The sequence below is a fragment of the Phocoena sinus genome, chromosome 12 (genome assembly GCF_008692025.1).
Source record: "Phocoena sinus isolate mPhoSin1 chromosome 12, mPhoSin1.pri, whole genome shotgun sequence".
In the NCBI taxonomy this organism is placed as follows: domain Eukaryota; kingdom Metazoa; phylum Chordata; class Mammalia; order Artiodactyla; family Phocoenidae; genus Phocoena; species Phocoena sinus.
The window spans coordinates 79,051,699-79,074,093 of NC_045774.1; the positions used below are offsets into that span (position 1 = coordinate 79,051,699).

Here is a 22,395-nt window from a genome sequence, read left to right on the forward strand (position 1 = left end):
GTTTCAGATAACTGAGAAACTGCTCCAAGGAGGCGAGGGGTGAGCCAGGACATATAGGAGTTTTGCAACAAAAGGGCAGGTAGTCGGAACGTCAAAAGATTATTGTTAATTAAAGAAAACCAGGTATCTCAAGTTAAGGAATGTGGCGCTTTTCTGTGTATGGGAAGATGCAAGAATCTGGGCTCACTGAAATCATTCCTTTGATAGGCACCTCAGCTACCTAGGGCCAGTATCCTGTATTTGCACATCCTGAGTTTCCTCAGGGCTCACTTCAGGGAGTGGCTGCAGTCTTATGGCTGCTAGATGGCAGGTATTCTTTTCAGCCCTGAGTTTCCTCAGGGCTCACTGGCTCACGTTGGAGGGCTGCAGTTGTTGATGACTGTGACACCCCTTTGTTTATTGACGTGGCAGGAAATATGCCATTTATAAATATTCCATTTACCAGGAGTGACATGATTATATTAGAATTTGGGTGAGAGGAAGTAGTAATAATAATAATGATAACATAAACATAATAATAATATAATTATAAATTTATAATAAAAAGTGTAGTTTTAGCTACACTTACTATGGGCCAGGCACTGTTATACGTGCTTTCCATATATTAACTGATATGCACCTCAGACAAACCTTATGAATTAGCTACTATTTTGATGCTCAGTTTATAAGTGAGAAAAGTGAGATACACAGAGGTTATATAACTTCTCCAAGATCATACAGCTAGGAAGTGGCACAGCTGAGGTTGTGAGGGGACCAGTTTGGAGGCTGTTGCAGAATTATCAGCCGATGCTGAGTACTTGGACTGGAGTAGAGACAGTGGGGAGGCATTAAGGCTATGGGTTAAGGTGTACATGAGCTGTAAAATTTATAGGACTTATTTTCAAAGCACTACATTTCTAATTATTGGCACGTTTATTTATTTGTTTGTTTGTCTCAATCATGGTAAGAACACTTAACATGAGATCTACCCTCTTTAAAAAATTTTAAGTATACAGTACAGTATTGTTAACTATTGTCTGGTATACTTTTCAACTTGCTGTTGCTTCGGTTCTCAACTTCTGTCAATACCCTTTCTCACCTGTTTTTCCTGTTTCTGTTAAAAGTATTACTGTTTGCAATTATTCAGACCCAAAGCGTTGAAGTCATCTTTTTCTCTCTCTCTCTCTCCCTTCCTACCAGTTAGTAAGCAGTCACAAAGTCCACGTTATCTTTTGCAAAGTTGTCACAATTCATCACTAATGCCCTGCACACACAAATTATGAAACAGAAACTAGTACCTGAAAAGCCCTCTTCATGCCCCCTTCTAGTCGCTACCCTTCAGTACCGGTAGCCAGCATCCTGCCTTCTGATTAGCTTCATTAATGGCTATTTGTTAAACCTTCATCCTGCAGTAATTGATAAGGGATTTATTGTAACAGCATCTTATTTTGTTTTTATGTAATACCTAAGAGAAACTTATTTGCAGGCTAATCTTTTAATATGTATATGAAATATTTATGTATGATATAATACATAAAGTTTAATGCAATAAAATAGAATGTTTTAATATATTTTGTTTTCTAGGTTGAAAAAACTCCTTGAACAAGAAAAGGCTTACCAAGCCCGCAAAGAAAAGGAAAATGCCAAGCGGCTCAACAAACTGAGAGATGAGCTTGTGAAACTCAAGTCCTTCGCACTCATGCTGGTGGATGAAAGGCAGATGCATATCGAGCAACTCGGCCTGCAAAGCCAGAAAGTACAGGACCTGACTCAGAAACTGAGGGAGGAGGAAGAAAAGCTCAAAGCCATCACTTCTAAATCCAAAGAAGACAGGCAGAAATTGCTCAAGTTGGAAGTGGATTTTGAACACAAGGCTTCGAGGTTTTCCCAGGAGCATGAAGAGATGAGCGCCAAGTTGGCCAATCAGGAGTCTCACAACAGGCAGCTCAGACTTAGGCTGGTTGGCTTGACTCAACGAATCGAGGAGCTGGAAGAGACCAACAAAAATCTTCAAAAGGCAGAAGTAGAACTTCAGGAGCTAAGAGATAAAATTGCCAAAGGGGAATGTGGTAACTCCAGTCTCATGGCAGAGGTGGAAAAGCTTCGGAAGCGCGTACTTGAGATGGAGGGTAAAGATGAGGAGATCACGAAAACCGAATCCCAGTGCAGGGGGCTGAGGAAGAAGCTGCAGGAGGAGGAGCACCATAGCCGAGAGCTCAGACTTGAAGTCGAGAAGTTACAGGTGAGAATGTCTGAACTGGAGAAGTTGGAAGAAGCATTCAGCAAGAGTAAATCGGAGTGCACCCAGCTGCATTTAAATCTGGAGAAAGAAAAGAACTTAACCAAGGACCTGCTCAATGAGTTGGAGGTAGTCAAGAGTCGGGTTAAAGAACTGGAATGTTCTGAAAGTCGATTGGAAAAGGCTGAATTAAGCCTGAAAGACGATCTGACAAAGTTGAAGTCCTTTACCGTGATGCTGGTTGATGAAAGGAAAAACATGATGGAAAAAATAAAGCAAGAAGAGAGAAAAGTGGATGGACTCAATAAAAATTTTAAGGTGGAACAAGGCAAGGTTATGGATGTGACGGAAAAGCTCATCGAAGAAAGTAAGAAGCTTCTAAAACTGAAATCCGAAATGGAGGAAAAGGTATACAATTTGACAAAAGAGAGAGATGAGTTAATAGGCAAACTGAAAAGTGAAGAAGAAAAATCCTCTGAATTAAGCTGCAGTGTTGACTTATTAAAGAAGAGACTTGATGGGATAGAAGAGGTGGAGAGAGAAATAACAAGAGGAAGGTCTCGAAAAGGACCTGAGCTCACCTGCCCAGAAGGTAACAAAATTAAGGAGCTAACACTTGAAATCGAGAGACTGAAGAAACGTCTCCAGCAACTGGAGGTGGTGGAAGGGGATCTGATGAAGACGGAAGATGAGTACGGCCAGCTGGAGCAGAAGTTTAGAAGCGAGCAGGATAAGGCCAACTTCCTCTCTCAGCAGCTGGAGGAGATAAAACACCAAATCGCCAAGAATAAAGCAATAGAGAAAGGTGAGGCGGTGAGCCAGGAAGCTGAGCTGAGACACAGGTTTCGGCTGGAAGAAGCTAAAAGTCGAGACTTAAAAGCAGAAGTCCAAGCCCTTAAAGAGAAGATTCATGAATTGATGAACAAAGAAGATCAGCTTTCTCAGCTCCAAGTGGATTATTCTGTCCTTCAGCAAAGATTTATGGAAGAAGAAAACAAGAACAAGAACATGGGACAGGAGGTCCTCAATCTGACCAAAGAGTTGGAGCTGTCCAAGCGGTACAGCCGCGCTCTCCGACCCAGCGTGAACGGGAGGAGGATGGTGGATGTCCCCGTGACGTCCACCGGCGTCCAGACGGATGCTGTCGGCAGCGAAGCGGCGGAGGAGGACACGCCAGCAGTGTTTATACGCAAATCCTTTCAAGAAGAAAACCATATCATGAGTAACCTTCGACAGGTGGGGCTGAAGAAACCTGTGGAACGTTCCTCTGTCCTAGACAGGTATCCGCCCGCGGCCAACGAGCTCACCATGAGGAAGTCTTGGATTCCATGGATGAGAAAAAGGGAGAATGGGCCCCCGGTGACTCAAGAGAAGGGGCCTCGAGCCGGTTCCAGCCCGGGGCACCCGGGAGAGCTGGTTCTTTCGCCCAAGCAGGGCCAGCCCCTGCACATTCGAGTGACGCCGGACCATGAGAACAGCACTGCCACTTTGGAGATTACGAGCCCCACGGCAGAAGAATTTTTTTCCAGTACCACCGTCATTCCCACCCTAGGGAATCAGAAACCGAGGATAACCATTATCCCGTCACCAAATGTCATGTCTCAGAAACAGAAAAGCGGAGATGCTACTCTCAGCGCGGAGCGCGCCATGTCCCCAGTCACAATTACTACCTTCTCCAGAGAGAAGACACCAGAAAGCGGAAGAGGGCCGTTTGCGGATAGGCCCACGTCCCCCATTCAGATCATGACCGTGTCCACATCGGCGGCCCCGGCGGACATCACCGTCCCTTCCGAATCCCAGGAAATGCCAGTGGGAAGGACTGTCCTCAAGGTCACCCCGGAGAAGCAGACTGTGCCAGCCCCAGTCCGGAAGTACAACTCCAATGCCAATATCATAACCACGGAAGACAATAAAATTCACATTCACTTAGGTTCTCAGTTTAAGCGTGCCCCTGGGACTGCGGCTGAGGGAGCAAGCCCGGTGATTACTGTCCGACCTGTCAGCGTGGCCGCGGAGAAGGAGGTGTCCACCGGCACAGTCCTTCGCTCGCCCAGGAGCCACGTCTCGCCTCGCCCTGGCGCGAGCAAAGTGACCAGCACCATCACCATTACACCGGTCACGACCTCATCGGCCAGAGGAACCCAGTCAGTGGTGAGTAGAGGGGGCTCCAAAGTTCACGCCAAGGCGGGGGGCGCAGGGGTGAACAACGCAGTGCCCAAAATACAGCAAAAGCACGTGCCTCGGCTCCACCCGAACCCACTATGAGCTGTTTCCTAGGGGACTGTCTACATCAAGAAATAGGAGTAAAAAGTGGCCTAGTACTTTATGAATTTGAGCCAATTATGAGGGATAATTTTTCTTTCACATCAATTATGGAGATTCCAAAAATCCTTGCAAAGATGGCCTCTTGCAGTGTCAGCATATGGGAATAATTTGGTTTTTATGTTTACAGTATTTTGAAAAATGGAGACTGGGGAGAAATGGTCAATATGCAGAAAATAATTAAAACCGTTACTGGGTTGGGCTTCCCTGGTGGCGCAGTGGTTAAGAATCCACCCGCCAATGCAGGGGACACGGGTTCGAGCCCTGGTCCGGGAAGATCCCTCATGCCGCGGAGCAACGAAGCCCGTGCGCCACAGCTACTGAGCCCTGAGCACCACAACTACTGAAGCCCGCGTGCCTAGAGCCCGTGCTTCGCAACAACAGAAGCCACCACAGTGAGAAGCCCTCGCACTGCAAGGCAGAGTAGCCCCCACTCGCCGCAACTAGAGAAAGCCCGCCTGCAGCAACTAAGACCCAATGCAGCCAAAAAATAAAAATAAATAAATAAATAAACTAGTCCTGGGTTATATTTCTAGAACCTAAAATATTTAAAATACATTTACATATGGTCATAGTCATACTTTATTCGAAAAGTAAGATTAAAAGATTATTATATCCAAAACTTTTTTTAAAGTAAAAAAGAAGTGAGTTTATATTTCTAAACAGTACATTGTATTAATAGTATCGTGCAGAGAGCAGGTGCTCGATAAATATTTAGTTAATACCAGCTGGGAGGCTAAATGAAGGGTTATAAAAAAGCACGTCCGAAGTATAAAGGCCAGAACTTAAAAATAAATTCTATTTTTCAAAATACATCCAGTGATTTTCTTCATTTATTGAAGACAACTGGTAGATGAAATTATAGAAGAGCATGCATTACTTAGATATTAGTTTAAACTAATAGACTAGAAGTTATGATTTCCAATCTCTGAATAAATTCTGCAGCATATATTAGAAACTCTTAAGAAGGAGAGGAAGCTTATTATTTAAGTATAGAAACTGTGGCTCATTTTCCCATATCTTCACTATAATTTACTTTAATTCTCTGTGCACAAGCATAGACCCAAGACAGGCTCCAAAGTGTGAATTACTTACTAACTGCTTTGCCAGTAAAGCTTTTTGTTATTGGCTCCATGGGAGCTGAATAGCATTCAGCACTGCTCACCCTTCTCAAATGGTTCAATGCTGCTTTTATTTAAGCACCACAGCGTAGCTTGGATTTTTATAAAAGCTAGTGGAGGTGTAATTGTTGTAATTTAGAGCAGATCTTCTGCTGGAACATCTTATTCCCATCTTAAGGGTCAGGTCAAGCTAGGCTTCCCTCCTGCAGCAACATTTTGGATTACTGACTAAAGCCCCGACACAAACAGGATTTCAAAACAACTGTCTAAGATTTCTAAGGCCTGAATGATGATTCACGTCCTTCAGGTATATCAGATCCCATGAGATCAAGGGCAACAAAAAGTTTGGGAATACCCCTCTTAGAAATCGAATAGTGTGGTTAGTTCATTTGTGCATTTATTCAACATTTATTGACCATTAGCGGCACTTTAGGCATGGGGTTAGGTGCCGACTGTAAAGAGGACCTGTCGAAGTTCTTGGCTGAGTGGGAGAGGCAGGATTGAAACCTCCTTAGTGGTTCTGTGAGAGGGGTATGTACAAAGGAACAAGCAGAGAAGGCTTCACCGGGGGAAGAGGTCTTCACAGATGCAGAGAGAGGGCAGCGTGTGCACAGGCCCGGCGATGGCGATGGCGATGGCGATGGGAGGAACTGGCTTGTTGGGGAAGGTGAGCAGTCCCTTTGCGCTGCAGCGGCTGGGGCTGGAGACAAAATGCAGGAGCAGAAAAGGAGAGGCACACTGGGGTCAGATACTGAAGATGGGTGGGTCTTTTTATGAAACTGACATTTAATCTCAGAGAGTAGACAAAGGGACCCAGAAACAAGGTAATGATTTTTAAAACTACATTATTTATGTGTTAGGTATGTCTGTAAAACCATTTAAAGGATAAATTGGAGGAAATAGAGGCCGAGGACGGGGATACTGTTGCAATTCTGTAGGCTGGAGATGGTGTATGCTTGAACTGTGGTAGCGATAATGAGGACAGACATATATTGAAGACGGAATTGAAGATTTCGTGACAAACTGAGTACAGAGGGCAGCTCTGAGGTTTCTGGCTTGGCTGTAGAGGTGGATAAAATGAGAAACTCAGGGTGACTACTGTTTGGGGGAGAAGTTAAGTAATGTTTGGGGCCTGTTATAATTGAGATGCCTGAGGGACACTGAAAATGTCTAGCACGCGGTTGGAAATCTGGATCTGCATTTAAGGAGAGCATTGAAGACTCGAGGTCCTGGGACTCAGCAACATGTGGGTGACAACTGAGGCGATTCTCAGGGTGAATGTGAAAAATGAAAAGAGGGCCAAGGATGGAGCATGGTGACACCCACATTTAGAAGGCAGGCAAGCTGGAACCTGGAGCCAGCACCAGAGTGAAAAGGAGTCGTCAGAGACAGGAGGGGGATGGGTGAGACCCAAGTAAGAAATCACAGCAGGAGAGTTTTAGGAGCACTTCAAGAAGGGCGCTGTGGGGGAATTCTGTGGCAGTCCAGTGGTTAGGACTCTGAGCTTTCACTGCAGGGGGCACGGGTTCTTCCCTGGCCGAGGAACTAAGATGCTGCATGCCATGCGGCATGGCAAAAAAAAAAAAAAAGAGGGTGTGGTCAGCAGTGACAATACAAAAAAGAGAAGATCTGGCCTCCTTAGGAGGGGAAAGGAGAGCTGCTTCATGTAAAGCAAGCGAGGTGATTTGGGGGACAGTAGGAGTAAAGATGGCTGAGTATACGCAGGGTGTCCTGCAGCTTCTCTGTGAAGTAGGAGTGAAGGCTGTCTCCAGTAAGGGTAGAGGAGGTAGGTCAGGGGCTTGAGAAGAGAACGAAGGGTGCACAGATGTTCCGGGAGAGGGGAAGGGGGGCGACTGAAGTGGACTAGACACCAACTCCAACTTGCTAACGATAATCTGATCTGGAGAGGGGTCGTCTGTGGGTAGTTCTGTGGCAAGAGCCCTGCTTATGCGCAGACTGATGGCATTTCCGGGGGAAACTCACCAACACTGCCCTTGCGTTTCTGTATTTTCTCTCTTACAGTCGGGACAAGACGGGTCATCCCAGCGGCCTACACCCACCCGCATTCCTATGTCAAAAGGTATGAAAGCAGGAAAGGCAGTAGTGGCAGCCCCAGGAGCAGGAAATCTGACCAAATTCGAGCCTCGAGCTGAGACTCAGTCTATGAAAATAGAGCTGAAGAAATCTGCAGCCGGCAGCGCTACCTCTCCTGGAGGGGGGAAGGGCTGAGGGCAGTGGCGGAGGGGGTATGTCGTGCAGGTGCTACTGCTGCCCTCTGTTCGTGCCAACTCTCTACATGTACTAATTTAAGTTTTCAATATCTTGTTCATAAAATAATCAACTAATAGCCATGTGTCTTTCCTATTTTGTGGATTTGTTTTGATGCCGGGGAACAGAACTAACCAGCAAAACTACCGTGTGCTGTGTGCTTTGCGGAGGGTGCTGGGCCCGAGGCAGGGCCCGACGTCTAGACCCAGTTTTGCTTCTAGAAAGTGGACCCATTAGTTAAATCAGTAAGATATGGGGGCTGGGTCACAGCCTCGCCAAAGCCGGCTCCTAATTGTAAATCAAATATAATAGGCTTTGTTCCACCATAATTGATTTTTCAAAAACTCTTTTATGAAACAGGAAATAGGTTAACAATTGTCATTTGCCTCTATCAGATCCCATATTTGCTTCATGTGCTGGAAAGAAACAAACAAATAAAACCCCCCAAACAAAACCCATCTCCTAGTTATCACAGGGCCTGGACCTCTAAGGTTTTGCAGAAACAAAAGCCTCTGAGACGATTTCAGGAAACAATTTGAATGTGAAATAAAATGGAAACGAAATATGGAATACTAAAAACAGAGTTTTACTTATTTGTGTGAGTGTGTATTGTAAAGATCTTGGAATTTTAGAACCGTTAATGTCAGACTCACGCTCTATTTAAGTGTGCAACTGATTTAAATCGTGGAGCAGTTTGAATAGAGCTGCCAAACGGCCTTTACAGCTCAAGAGAGGTTGCAATGGATAGAAAATAGCGACAGTAAATTTTGATACATTGTTGCCAAGAAATAAAATGACATCATGCATAGCTTAATTGAATTGAAACATTTTCACAGTCACGTGTGGACTTGACTTTGCAAGTATAGAACCAGTTCATGATTGTGTGTGTGTGTGTGTGTGTGTGTGTGTGTGGTGTGAAGTGTATTATTATTACCTGTGTTTGTATCATTGTTAATTTTAAGCATGATTTCATAAGCATGAAGAGTGTGTGAATGCAGAATGCCAGTGTCTGTGAGGAGATTAACCATGTTGACGTGGACGTGGTGCTTGGTAGTCAAATAACCACAAATGAGCTCAAGGCTGATAACCCCCAGCTTAGCATCTGAGGTCTCAGGTAGGCAGCACCTTTGTCGAAATCTTTGAGGCAATTGGGTGAACTTCACAATAACACAACGAGTATTAAGTTACAGGTTGCTATTTTCTACCTTGAAATTGTGAAGGTTCCAGAATCATTGAATAGTCCTGATATTTGGTAAAAGGTAGATTTTTTTTTAAAGACACATGTTTGGTTTTTAGCCCCGGGAGTCACCGTGCTTCATGGTATAGAGACTGTCCTCTGAGTTCTTCCCACACTGTTCTTCCTGTCCCTTGTAGAACTTGGGCTCAAATTGTGGATGAAGGAGATAGACCCCTCACAATATTCACACTTACTTAATCAGATCACTGTTGCCTACAGCTCAGTTCTCAGCAAATGTATTTTAAAATATTGAGCAACTACGGGAGACATGCCCTAATAATGGAATTTCAAGGCGGAAGGAGAGGGAGTCTGAGAAAAAAAGGCTTTATGAAATACGATTTTGAACAAGTTTAAACAACAGATCTTGCCATTTCGAATACTGACTCGTGTCTTTTTGAAAGGGAATTTCCCCCCTTTTGTAAAGTGGACATTATCCCTTTCAGAAACAAGGACGCTCCACTGTTTTTCAAATGCCTCCCTGGCATTTAGGCTATTCAGTGTTACTGCACATGCTGTATTTGAGCAAACGAAGGCGTCAGGAGAACGAAACACTGTGTTCTGTTTTATACTACCTGCCATTCTTCAGTGACCCTTATCCTAATCGAGTGTCACTGCGGCTGTTTTCTTTTTTACCTGCTCACACCATGCTTATGTCGGTTCTGCCCGGAAGCTCATTCCATCTGCAGGGAGAGGCTGTAAGAGCTTAACCGTGAGTGGACAGGATGTTTATACATCTGGATCTTGGAATGCAGCCACCTGCAGAGGACAACCGCTAAGAAAACTTGGCGGCACGACACATATTCACTTTTCAGAAATGATAAAGTGCGACTGCCGTGGCAGTTTTCCTTTGTAATTTTAGAACCAACGCCACATTTATTGGCTAGCTTGGTTTTAAACTGCCTATTAGAAATGAAAGCCACCAAGGACTGGAGATGGAGGATTCAATGCACTCCTACTCCGGCTTCTATGTGTGAGTATAACATGTTTTTAAGACGCAGTTTCATGTGCTTTTATAAGAGTGAATGGGATGAAAAAGTTAGAGTCTTTTCCCTGTCCTGAAACAGTACTGTGTAGTGAAATAGCAGGGGTCTCACTAGGGCAGCTATGAACAGCTGCTGTCAGGTCCCGTCCTGGGGAGGGAGGGGTGCCATTTCCACAGATTTCAGTGTGACGGCTCCCTCTGGGGACAGGCAGGGCCCCATCCACACAGCTACAGAGGCAGCCCCGGTCTTACCCTCCTGAGAATAATTTTTGTGTGTTGGCTGTTTCCACATTCTACGAGGGTGGCCATGTAGCATGCATGGTACCAGAGACATTCCAAGATGGGACACGGCCCAAAAGGTATTTATCATTTCTTGAAAATGACTTTCCTGTCTAGGTCACCTGCTTAAACAGAGTCATTCAGTTTCTACTGGCATCTTTATTATATTTTCATTGAGGACAGGTTAACGGGGAACAGTTGGGCTGTCTGGAGGTTATAGTGTACTCCTTAAGGGTAGGGTGTTACTGGATCTCTTAGTTGAATGTCTTGGAGAAACAAGTGAAGACATAGCTTTGATGTGCAGTGTGGGAAGAGTATCATTTCAGGGAAACAAAAACCTGTCCGAGAATGAGAGATGCGCAAAGATTTGAATTTTTCATGCCTTTCATAGATTTGGAATACTGGGGAGAGAGCAAAACTTTCCCGATTGGGAAAACCCCAGGGATATTAGATGAGAAGGGCATGTTTATGTGGGCAGCAGGAGGGCAGAGAGAGAGAGGAAGAGGTAACAGGATGAGAACAGAGAGGGCTTCCCAGTAAACAGGGATGCATTATTCCCAAACCTCCCTAACCCAGCCGATGGTCAGTGTTTCCCCCATACTTCCTCCTCCAGTCTCATCCTTGGTTATCTCCTCACCCTCTGCTCTCTCAGCTTCTCCTTTTCACCTGTTACCTCCACACAGGATGTAAGTATGCTCTGGCCTCTTCCATTTCAGCACAGTTTTTCCTTCAGCCACGCAGCCCTCTATAGCTACCGCCCTGAGCCCTTCCCTGCCTGCCCGGTGGAGCCACTGACACAACGCTCGGCCTTTTCTGCCTCCACTCCCACTGTTCCCATTGATTCTTTAATTATTCTTTATTTTTGTGAAAGTAACTCATATACAGTTAAAATACAAGCCAGTGCTAAAAGACATGAAAACAGCTATTCATCACCTCACACCCCCTTTCCAAACTCAGCTCTACTCCTTAGAGAAAATTATTTCTCACTCTAAATTGATACATTTTGGATATCTTTTTCTTCCCATTATTGTTTTGATGTTTGAGAATTTAGTCCTCTTACATGTCTCCTCCCTTCCCTTTTCCCCATCCTCACAATATGACTGCATCACACATTTTTTGATAAATCAGCAGCCAGCAGCCAGCATGTTTCATGTTCATATGTTTACAATGTAACTTTAAATATTGTTCCCTGCTGAGCCAACTAGTGTACTATGATTATGTTTCCTTCCTCTTACCACGTTCCCCCTTCAAAAGAATAGTTGCTTTAATTTTTCGTCTGCGTGCTTTTCTATGTATCTATCTGTATTTTTTCCAGATGCTCCAATAGATCTACCAAACACCTATGAGTAATTTTTCCAAACACTTAAGCACATCAGTTTCATACTTTTCCCTGGAGGCCTTACTAGTTCAACCCTCTGCTTCCCTACTTAGTCTGGAACGCTTGTCCTTTACGTCTGCTGCTCAGCTGTGGTCCTATTGCCTACATTGAATCCTCTGTTTCCTGGATTTCTTATCTTCTACTTCTTTTGCTTACCTGTTTGTCTGTCTGTCTATCTATCTATCTGTCTATCTATCTATCTATCACCTATCTATCTATCTATCTACCTATCGAAGCGCATCTTCCAGTAGTTTCTACAGAGAAAAATCCTCCAGTAACCTTCCTGAGGCAGGCTACCTGCATTCCGGGAAGAGATCAGGGAGATGAAGTGGAGAATCTCACAGTTTAGGCACTCCCTTGCGTTCAGCCCCTTCTTGTGCCTAGGTCCAGAACTTGTTAGGTCAGTTTTTTCAGAGAATAAACCCCGGATCTCTGTAAGGGTGAAAGTAGAGTGAGGCCATGCGCCTCTCCCTCTGTGACTGAGACATCTAATCTCCTTTGGATTCCTTGAACTTCTCTGACTGCCCTGCCTCAGTCTCCCTTGCTGGCTCCTTATTGTATGCATACATTTTTTTTTTTATTGAAGTAGAGTTGATTTACAATGTTGTGTTAATTACTGCTGTACAGCAGAGTGGTTCAGTTACACACATATATACATTCTTTTTATAATACTCTTTTCCAGTACGGTTTATCACAGGATATTGAATAGAGTTCCCTGCGCTCTACAATAGGACCTTGTTGTTTATCCATCCCATACATAATCATTTGCATCTGCTCATCCCACACTCCCAATCCATCCCTCCCCCACCCCCCTTCCCCTTGGCAACCACCGGTCTGTTCTCTGTGTACATGATTCTGTTTCATCAATAAGTTCATTTGCATCATATTTTAGATTCCACATAGAAGCGACATCGTATGATATTTGTCTCTCTCTGTCTGACTTACTTCACTTAGTATAAGCATCTCTAGGTCCATCCGTGTTGCTTGCGCATGCATCTGGAGGGTTGCTGTTCTCCTTATCTTTTCAAAAACCATTTGCCTACACTACATGCTTATTCTGGTTACTTTATTCACTCCCATGGCTTCAGTTATCTCCCATGTGCTGATGACGACCAAACCTCTATCTCCAACCATGCACTCAACGTGGCACTGTACATCTCCAACTTAGTTCGTCTCAAAGCCATTCTCAACAACCCCTCCATCCCTCTTCCAAGTTTTTTCCTTCTCCTATAATTCTCCACCTCGGGAGGAGCGTCCCGAGCTACCCAGTCACTCAAGAAAGCCAGAAGCCACTTCAGGCCCCTCCTTCCCCCTCGCCCACCAAGGAGACTCATTCAGCAAGTCTCTTGTACCCCTGTCAGACCCCTGACACCTGAGGCAGCTGCACCCACATCTCCATTTTCCCCATCACTGCCTGAGTGGAGGTTCTAACTACTTCTCATCTGGATGACTCTAAGACTCTCCCAACCGATCCCATAATCTCCAGCCTCAACATTTCCTGATTCATTTTTCATTTTGTTTTTCAAAGTGCAAGTTGATCATCTCACTCCTCCATTCGAAGCCCTCCCAATCGTTATCCACAGCGTGCAAAGCCAGCTCCCTGGTGCGGCACTCAAGGCTCTGTGATCTGGCCCCCTGCCTCCCCACCCTCCCTTCCCCTCGCCTGGACTCCCACCCCCAGGCCCACAGAATGCCCCGCACAGTGGCCAGATCACCTTCCCTTGACTATCTCAACTTGTTTCTTCTCCCTGGGTTGCCCTTCCTCCGACACTTCCTTCTGGTGGTTCTGTCCTCTGTTCAAAATCTCTTTTAAGAACTTTGCCTCCATGAACAAGACAAGACATTATTTCAGAATCTAAGCCAAGGTTTAAAGCCTGTCATTTTTTACATTTTTACAGCAAATGCTGTAAAAAACTTGGTACTTATACTGTAGAGAAAGAAAACTAACAGAGGACGGCTGGGAGTTGGAGAAGAAAGAGGTGTTCCTGCTTCCTCCTTAGTTTGCAATACAAACCTGTGAGAATGATAAGGAGGGTACTGACACATCGTGCATGAGAGCACAGAGGGAAAGAGGGAGCAGAGTTAGGGGAAATCCGGGTGCTGCCATTCTAGACGGTGTAAGTTACTGCTATGTCCCTCCAAAGGCTCCGTGGCAGGTAATGGATGCAAAACAGCCAGGAGTCCCGGACTGGGGAGTTCTTGCCTCTGAAGCTATCACACGTGTGGAGAGCTAAGGGGGTCTCGGAGCTTCCTGTGAAGCACAAACGTACTTGAATTATTTACGAATGGCTCATCCTCTCTTACTCCCCCAGAGGAGCATGAAAGCACTTCAGGAAAGAAAAAGTTCCAGGTGATTTATCATGCTCTTCAGTTTCATGAAGGACCCTCTAAAATAGATCAGAGAGGCTTCTGTTTTAAGGGATCAAACACCACCATCCAGAAGCAGGATTTAGATTGAGGATAGATATTAAGGCGAACATGGAGAGAAGGTGGATTGCTGAACTGCGGACTAGATTCCTGACGTAGGACTGACCAGGAGATCAGAGGAAGTCTGTGTAACCTTTGGCAAACCACCTTAGCTTGGCTTATGGCTTAGCACTCAGCTATGATCCTTTATGATTCTGGCATTCCTCCTTAGCGTGATAAGGTGAGACGCTTCACTCTTGTTCAGTGAGCGACTTCAAAGAGTCTGCCGTAATGCTTTTCCTAAGAACTAATAATTGCTTATCTGGTAAAAGTAGTTTTGGCCTCTCTACTTGTGCTAATATTATGTACGTGTGATGGACAGAATTGCAGAGCCAAGGACTGTTTAGAAATGAACTAGACTTTAGCGGTCAAGAAGATAATTATCCCTTTTATTAAAGATGAAAACAAAAACAAAACAAGAAAACCCCCAACGCTTAGAGTGTCTCATTAATGATGAAACCAGGGCTTCAGTTTCTCCCAGTACCTTATTCAGGATTTCATACGAGTAAACCACTTCAAGTGAGCAAAGTGTATATTCATACATAGACTAAAAATACCCGCTCAATGGGCCAAAATAACATTGCCAAAGGATTTGAGATATTGAGCTCTCTACATAGAAACCCTGTGTGTCAAAGTTCTCAAAACGGCAATTTGATGAACATTCTCCTTATCTAGAAAACAGAGCGCCCTTCTCAATTTTCACACATAATGTAATATTCCATGCTATCCTGTGACCCACCGTAGACTTAGATCACCCTAAGCTGATCTCAGCATCTAGCATCTAACACCTGTGTCTAAAAAGTAGAGCCTGAGCATGTTTGGCTCAGGTACTCAGCTATTTTCCCACCACTTAGTTTTTATTTATAATTAATGTTATCTATGGGATAACTAGTTCCAGTTTGCTTGTATCTGGGGAACTGTAATCTGTGTGAGAGGTAACAATTAGCTTGCCTGAAAAAAAATCTACCAATCATAACTGCGATGATTGGTAACTCCTGCAACCTGGGGGGGCGGGCGAGGGGAAGATTTGGCCTGATGATGGAGTGGAAAATGTTCTGCAAGGAAGCAAATAAACTCTTAGGTGGTTGAGAAACCTCAAGAGAGTTTGTATCATCTGATTCCAAAGTTTCCTGAAGCAAATGACAGAACTGATTAGCGGAAGTATTTTTAATTAGCCGAGCTGAATCCAAAAGAAGAATACAAGTCCAAATCAACAGGGGAAGTTTATTGGATTTCCTATTTAAAACAGATGTTTTATCAGAGCTCTGATTAACGTCTGAGTGTGATAGGAACAGGACTGAATACTGAAGCAGTTTCTTAAAATGAACCTTAAAAGTAAACAATATCTAGGCACTCCTACTTCTGAAAGGTGTAGAGAATGCGGACATTTTTGCAGGAGGATAAACCCCCCAGCAGGCAGCAAGGTCAAAGCTGGGGTTTGGTAGCTGGTGGAGGAAGAAAGGCAGAGCCCTAAGCCAGTGCCTTGCTCTCCAGACAGAGCTCCTGGGGGTAGGAGCCATGGAACAGGGAACAGGCCATATGCCGGCCAAACTGATGCAGAATCCAACAGGAAATGTTTTCTGTAACGCTGGTGTACAGTTTCCTGTGAATAAAGCAGCCCTCCTTTGCTGATGCAAAGTCCTGCTATAAATTGAACTTCTGCTTTGCTTTGTCTTTGGTATATGAATTTGGAGGCTATCAAAGTGATGTGGTCTCATTTACTAGAGTTGATTTTTAAAATTCAGAGCTCAAGAGTCCCCTTGAGACTTGGCAGGGCATAAACATAGGCACTGCTCTGGAGGAAGGCACTGACTTTTCAGGGAATACATCTTTCTTACTCCACAGCTAAGGGGTTCTCCTGGGAGGAATCAGAATTCCAGTGTGTTACCAGGTTGCCCCGCTGTAGCACTCAAGAGACATTCTCCCCCAGATTTCTCCCCAAATCCTGTCTTACGTATACAACTTTGGATCTCAAGTCATCTGGCTGGCCAGTAGTTTTGGGGATACCACCCAAGTAGGATAAATAAGTCATCTTTGTAAGGTCAGAGATCAAGTGTAATTAGGAATTGATAATCCGTTAAACTTCCTTTCCATGGAAGTTATCTAATAGCTAGTGTAATAAAAGATTGAATTCATTTCACAATAATATTATGAAAACAATGTATTTAATGTGTTACATGAAGCTTCTCAAGAAAAAAAAACTTCAAGATAACACTTGAGAGAAACACATAGAGGAAAAAGTGCTTTGGTCAACTGTTAATATAAAAAATATATGTAAAAATCCAGTGTCCCCATGTACATATGCTGATTAAGATTTAGAGGGTTTTTTTCTTCTTCCAGTTAGAAAAATGGAGATTGTTATTAAATATCTACACAACAGAGGGCCCCAAATTTAAATGCTCTGCTATTTTGAGTTTGCTGATAGAGGTGGTAATAAGTGTGGCTTTGGTCTCAATCTTCCTCATATATTCTATAGATTACTAATGTCAGAAAAGTGGTATCTGTAAAAAGAGTAAAATTTAGATTACAGAATGACATCTGATGTCACCTTAGAGGTCCTTAATGACTTATTTGGGTCTTATTCTGAGATGAAATGAAGACAGAGTAGTAGATGGAAAAAAGATTTGCTCGCTGACTTTGTAACTTCAATAAAATCTATAACATTATTTTATTGTACTAAATCATAAAAAAAAAAAAAAAAAAAGGAAGGGACTTGGGAATTCTGTCTTTAAAAAAACAAAACGCGGGCTTCCCTGGTGGCGCAGTGGTTGAGAGTCCGCCTGCCGATGCAGGGGACAAGGGTTCGTGCCCCGGTCCGGGAAGATCCCACATGCTGCAGAGCGGCTGGGCCCGTGAGCCATGGCCGCTGGGCCTGCGCGTCCGGAGCCTGTGCTCCGCAGTGGGAGAGGCCACAACAGTGAGAGGCCCACGTACCGCAAAAAAAAAAAAAAAAAAAAAAAAACGCACAAATAATGGCATTAATCCCCAAAGCATTTTTATTTTATTATTATTTTTGTTGGCAACCATGAGCTCCTTATGCATCAGATAGTTTTGCTGTGTAACGTCACCTCAAAATTTAATACCTTAAAACAACCTTTTTTATTTCTCGTAAGTTTGTGTATTGGCTGGGTGATTCTTATCTGAGTCAGTTTACAGATTTGGGGAAAACATAGATAATAAGCAAACAGAGATTTAACAAATATGCTTAATAAGTTTCAAATGCTAGAGCCACTATCCTATAGATCTTATCTCACTGTCTTTAGAAACAAGATGAAATATGTCTCTATGTTATAAAATAAAATAACTTGGGCTTGTTTTACTTTAAGTAAATTTTATGTACATAAATATTAAACCCCATCTTTTATTATTGAAGTTGAATAAAATAAAATAAACTCTCTTATTTGGCATTGTCAAATATTTTTGAGATAGTCTTTTTAGTAACATAATCTGATTAATAGCATTAATATATATATCATGCAGGGATTACCAGTTTGCTACCTTAAAAATAATAATAAGATGTAATGGGCCAACCAAGACATTGTTTCTATGTATGTACTCTTGCCATATGTATTTTCACCAAATACTAATTCTGTAAAGCTATTATTATTATTTTTCTAAATTGGAGTATAGTTGACTTACAATGTTGTGTTACTTTCTACTGTACAGCAAAGAGAATCAGTTATACATACATGTATATCCACTCTTTTTTAGATTCTTTTCCCATATAGGTCATTACAGAGTATTGAGTAGAGTTCCCTGTGCTATACAGTAGGTTCTTATTAGTTATCTATTTTATATATAGTTGTGTGTATATGTCAATCCCAATCTCCCAGTTTATCCCTCCCTCCCCCCTTCCCCCCTGGTAACCATAAAATTGTTTTCTACATCTGTGACTTTATTTCTGTTTTGTAAATAAATTTGTTTGTACCAGTTTTTTAGATTCCACATACAGGTGATATCATATGATATTTGTCTTTCTCTGTCTGACTTACTTCACTCAGTATGACAGTCTCTAGGTCCATCCATGTTGCTGCAAATGGCACAACTTCATTTTCCTTTTTATGGCTGAGTAATAAATAGTCCATTGTATATATGTACCACATCTTCTTTATCCATTCATCTGTCAATGGACACTTAGGTTGCTTCCATGTCCTGGCTATTGTAAATAGTGCTGCAGTGAACATTGGGGTGCATGTATCTTGAAAAGCCATTATTATTACGGAAACTATAAAATGCTAGGATTAGGAGAAGGCAACTCTAGGAATTTAGAGGTTTGCACACTCAAGGGGAGAGAAGAAGGTACTGTAGTAAAGAAGGTACTGTACTGATTTTTACTGTAGTAAAAATCCCTAGCCCTGCCAGGGATTTGAGAGATGATTTCTGATACCCTCATTTTGTAATGAGGAAACAAAGGCACAGGCATTCTGAATTACGTCTACAATAAGAACAATTCTAGACTTCACTCTTTTAAATATATGTTTCCTATGATCTCTTAAGGGAGGAAAATGGGGAAGATACTTTAATTCTATTAAGGAGGTTTGAGACCTACGTCTTTTCCCTCTTTGAAACCTACTATAGAAATTTTTAAAAAGAAAAAGTGTTGAGTGGGAAATAACATTTTAATGTGAGACCCTGATTTTTACCTGCACAATATTTTATTTAGTGTTTTTAGTTTTTACCTGAAGGTTTTGATACAATTTTAGGCCTGAACAAATTTGAGGCTAGAACAATTTTCCAAAGATAAAACGAGATAATGATTTTTATGGGTTTCTGGTACAGTAAAAAATCATACCTATGTTTTAAAAGCTTTTAAAAACCTTCATAGCTAGTTATTATTAAGTATATAAAACATTTATGTATTTACTTTATCTGTTTTATCCCAAATTCAATTCGGAAAGGTCAAGGGAAGGAATGGAAATATCTCCACCTAGTGGTCAGTGTGAAGTAAACCTCTAGGTCTATGACATAATGAGCTTTTAATTAATGTTTACTTAGATATTAATTATCCATGTTAAAAAATGTAAATAGTAAGAATTTGAGACTAACATGAACATAATAGGTGGAAATTTCCTCACGCTATTCGTGAACATTGACAGTAGTTGACCCGGAGGTAATACATTTTTCAGACAAAGAAACAATTTGAGGCTTAGTTATTTCTTTCCTCTGCTCTTTATCTCAGCAAAGGCAGGGCCCTGCTTCACTTTGCTCACCAGTAGTTCCATGCCCAGCACCCTGATGGGCATGTAGTAGGGCCTCGATGACATAATGAAAAAAAAGATGATAAATGTTCACAAAGGCATAAAGGTTAAAAGTGAAATCAATCAAATAAATATAAATATTACTCATTGTGGCTGGTACTGTTCTAATTGCTATTTCTGAATCTATTTTTATTCACTTTTATAAAAATGAATTCAGATTTAAGAGCATATGCAGAATTATGCAAAAAGCAGCAGTCAGAGACAAAAATGAGTCATCTGTATTTAGTGACTTCTTGGGAATAATGAATATTTCCTTATTAAAACTCAAATCTACACCCATAAACAAGTAAAAGTACGTGACTATCGTTCAGAACAGAAATTCGAGGCAACAGTCTGGTTTCCACTATGGGGCTTGTATATAGTAATGACTGTCTTTGTGTTCAGTGCTTTGCTTGGGGAAAATCAATCGAATATTGTTAGAATATTAGACATGGTTTCTAAAAATCTTCAAGAATTTAGGGGTAAAGCTCCTATGTCAATATAAAGAACTTACCCAAGAATAGGAAAGATTTGCGGGAGAAGCTATTGGGCTCATGAACCTATTTTTGTTTGTTTTCTTGTTTAACACCTATGGTCTTTTAGTGAAATGATATGGTATTGACCCTCACATAAACTACTGATTTGAGTCTCAGTTTAATTGAAAATGCCGTGTCTTTCTTCTCTTTGTAGAAAGCATCATCATCCACCAGTTACGTATGAACTCCAGATGAAATGGTAAACCGAGCACACACTGGGTGTGTGCACTTCTTCTGAGTCCCTGTTGAACGGATAGTATTTCTCCAGCTCTCCACCATCACTAAGGTCCTCTATGCTACTGATCATGACTGGAAATAATTTTCTACTTCCAGTGTATTTTTTTGAGGATACAAATGTAAAAACTGAACAATATAAAAATACGTAGCATGAGAGCAACTCAATCTTTATGTCAAAATAAATTTCTCTTCCTTTTGCAAAGCTTTCAGGTCCATGGGCACATGCTGTGTAATTTATTTTTATAATACACTTTGTAATGTGATTTTTTACTAAAGTGTTTCCTTTTTCATAGTCTATGGCACATGTATCTGTAGAATACACTGTCAGTTCTTCAAAGTATTGGTAGTGGTGCATTCAAAATGGTAACCTATACTTATTTTCTTTCATCAATTTGTTATTTCTGAAAAAAAAGAAAGTACAACACTCTACGTATTTCCTGGGGTAAATTCAAGAGGTGAATCCAAAGCAGGAGATTCTGGAAGAGGTGTTATTATTGTTTGTACAATGCTGTGCTTCTGACCATGGTACAACACTAACAAATAACACTGACTTAAGAGCTTAAATACTTAAGCCAGTTTTTAAAGTTGATCTTTCTAGTGCTCTGTGCCCAAAACCTTGGATGAATTGGTTTTCATATGGAAGAAATTAATAGAAGGAGCTGTATGAGTTTAACCAGTAAGACTTACAGGAACACCGTCTACTGACAGTTCAATTATATTTCTGTTTGCATTGTTTACTTATATGTACAGGACTTATAATAAGGACTGTGATATCAGGATATTTCTCACAATCTACCCAAATGAAAGCCTGAAAATAAAAACTGACCTAGATGCTATCAGCATCTTTTTAAAATATGGTAGGAGAAATCCCAAGATAGATAACTTTTTTTTTTTCTTGATAGCTAGGATTTGGACAGGATAATCTCTAACCACATATAGGTTAGAGAATACGTTCTTTAAAGATTCAAAGCAAACATACATTACTCAAATCTCAGTGTCAGACCTGCTGTTGAATTTAGGTTTATGTGAAAATATGCATCAGAAATCTACTTGAAACCCTAATAGTATAGGTTTTTTTTAAAAAAGACTTTGTTAATATCGACATGTTTTCAGTAAGGTCTTTAAAAAGATAACTGAAAGATAACTGAAGAGTTGACACATTTTCTAGGTGCAGAAATCATGTATCATGTCACTTTACTGAGATTAAAGAAAGAATGCTTCTGAGTGTCACAAGGATAACTAGAAAGTACACAAGTAATACTATTGGCCCGTTTCTCCAGTCCACAGCTTTATCCAGGTTCCTAAGGCCAAGAGGGAAATCCACACTTCATCTCTGGAACAGAAACATTAGGTTTTAAGGTATACCTTGTGGAATTAGCAAATCATATTCAGTAGCTATTATAAATTAAATAACTATATTTTATGTAAAATTAGTTTTGATTTTTGTAAGTAAAAGAAATGCTACAGTAGGTTTGTCCTAGCATGAATGATTGTGAATGCATCACAGACCTTCAAGCCTTTCGTTACTGATTAAGAAAACTAGAGTGTGTATGTGTGAAGATTTTAAAAATTGTTATGGCTTTTGATTTCTGAAAACGTTTCTGAACTGTAAAGACGATTTCTATGAGAAAAGGGTTTTATTTAGTATTGTTGTATTTTTTGACTCACAGTTAGGTTCCCTGTTTGCCAATGCTTATACTTCTGACGGCAAAAATATTCCGATATATCACAAACTAGCGTCTGACGCAAATAACTTTCTGAACATGTGGGAGTTTTATTGCACTAAGAGTGAACAGGCTAGAGGATAAAACTTTAAATACTTCTTGACTTTAATTTAAAATATTACAAATAATTTATATACATTTGGATCGAAAGTTTTTATTTCTCCTGCATTTATAATGAAATTTGGTACTTGCAAAGCAGAGTGAGGGTGATGGTGTGATCCAAGTCATTCAGATGGATACAGAGCTCTTTTCTGCCTCTGCTATGGTTAAGTCCTTTCTTTAAACTCTAATGGAATCTGAGTGACAGATGAGTAAAATTAACCTAAATTAATAAAAAAGTTGTCTTGAAATAAAATAATAGAATATTAAAAGTTAACAGAAAATAGAAAA

General features: G+C 41.6%; 1 protein-coding gene across 2 annotated transcripts in view; it reads left to right on the forward strand.

Moving 5' to 3' along the window:
- FILIP1 (filamin A interacting protein 1) overlaps positions 1-21,667 on the forward strand; it is a 191,899-nt gene extending 170,232 nt beyond the window's left edge. The window contains exons 5-7 of one of the 2 annotated variants that reach the window (XM_032651941.1): positions 1,564-4,369; positions 7,684-7,741; positions 20,199-21,667. In XM_032651941.1, the coding sequence (XP_032507832.1) occupies positions 1,564-4,369; positions 7,684-7,741; positions 20,199-20,239 (2,905 nt within the window). In that variant the 3' untranslated portion in view covers positions 20,240-21,667. Of the gene's footprint in view, positions 1-1,563; positions 4,370-7,683; positions 8,504-20,198 lie in introns of those variants that run through there. The other variant, XM_032651940.1, reaches the window with a different exon arrangement.
- The last annotated feature ends 728 nt before the right edge of the window (positions 21,668-22,395 follow it).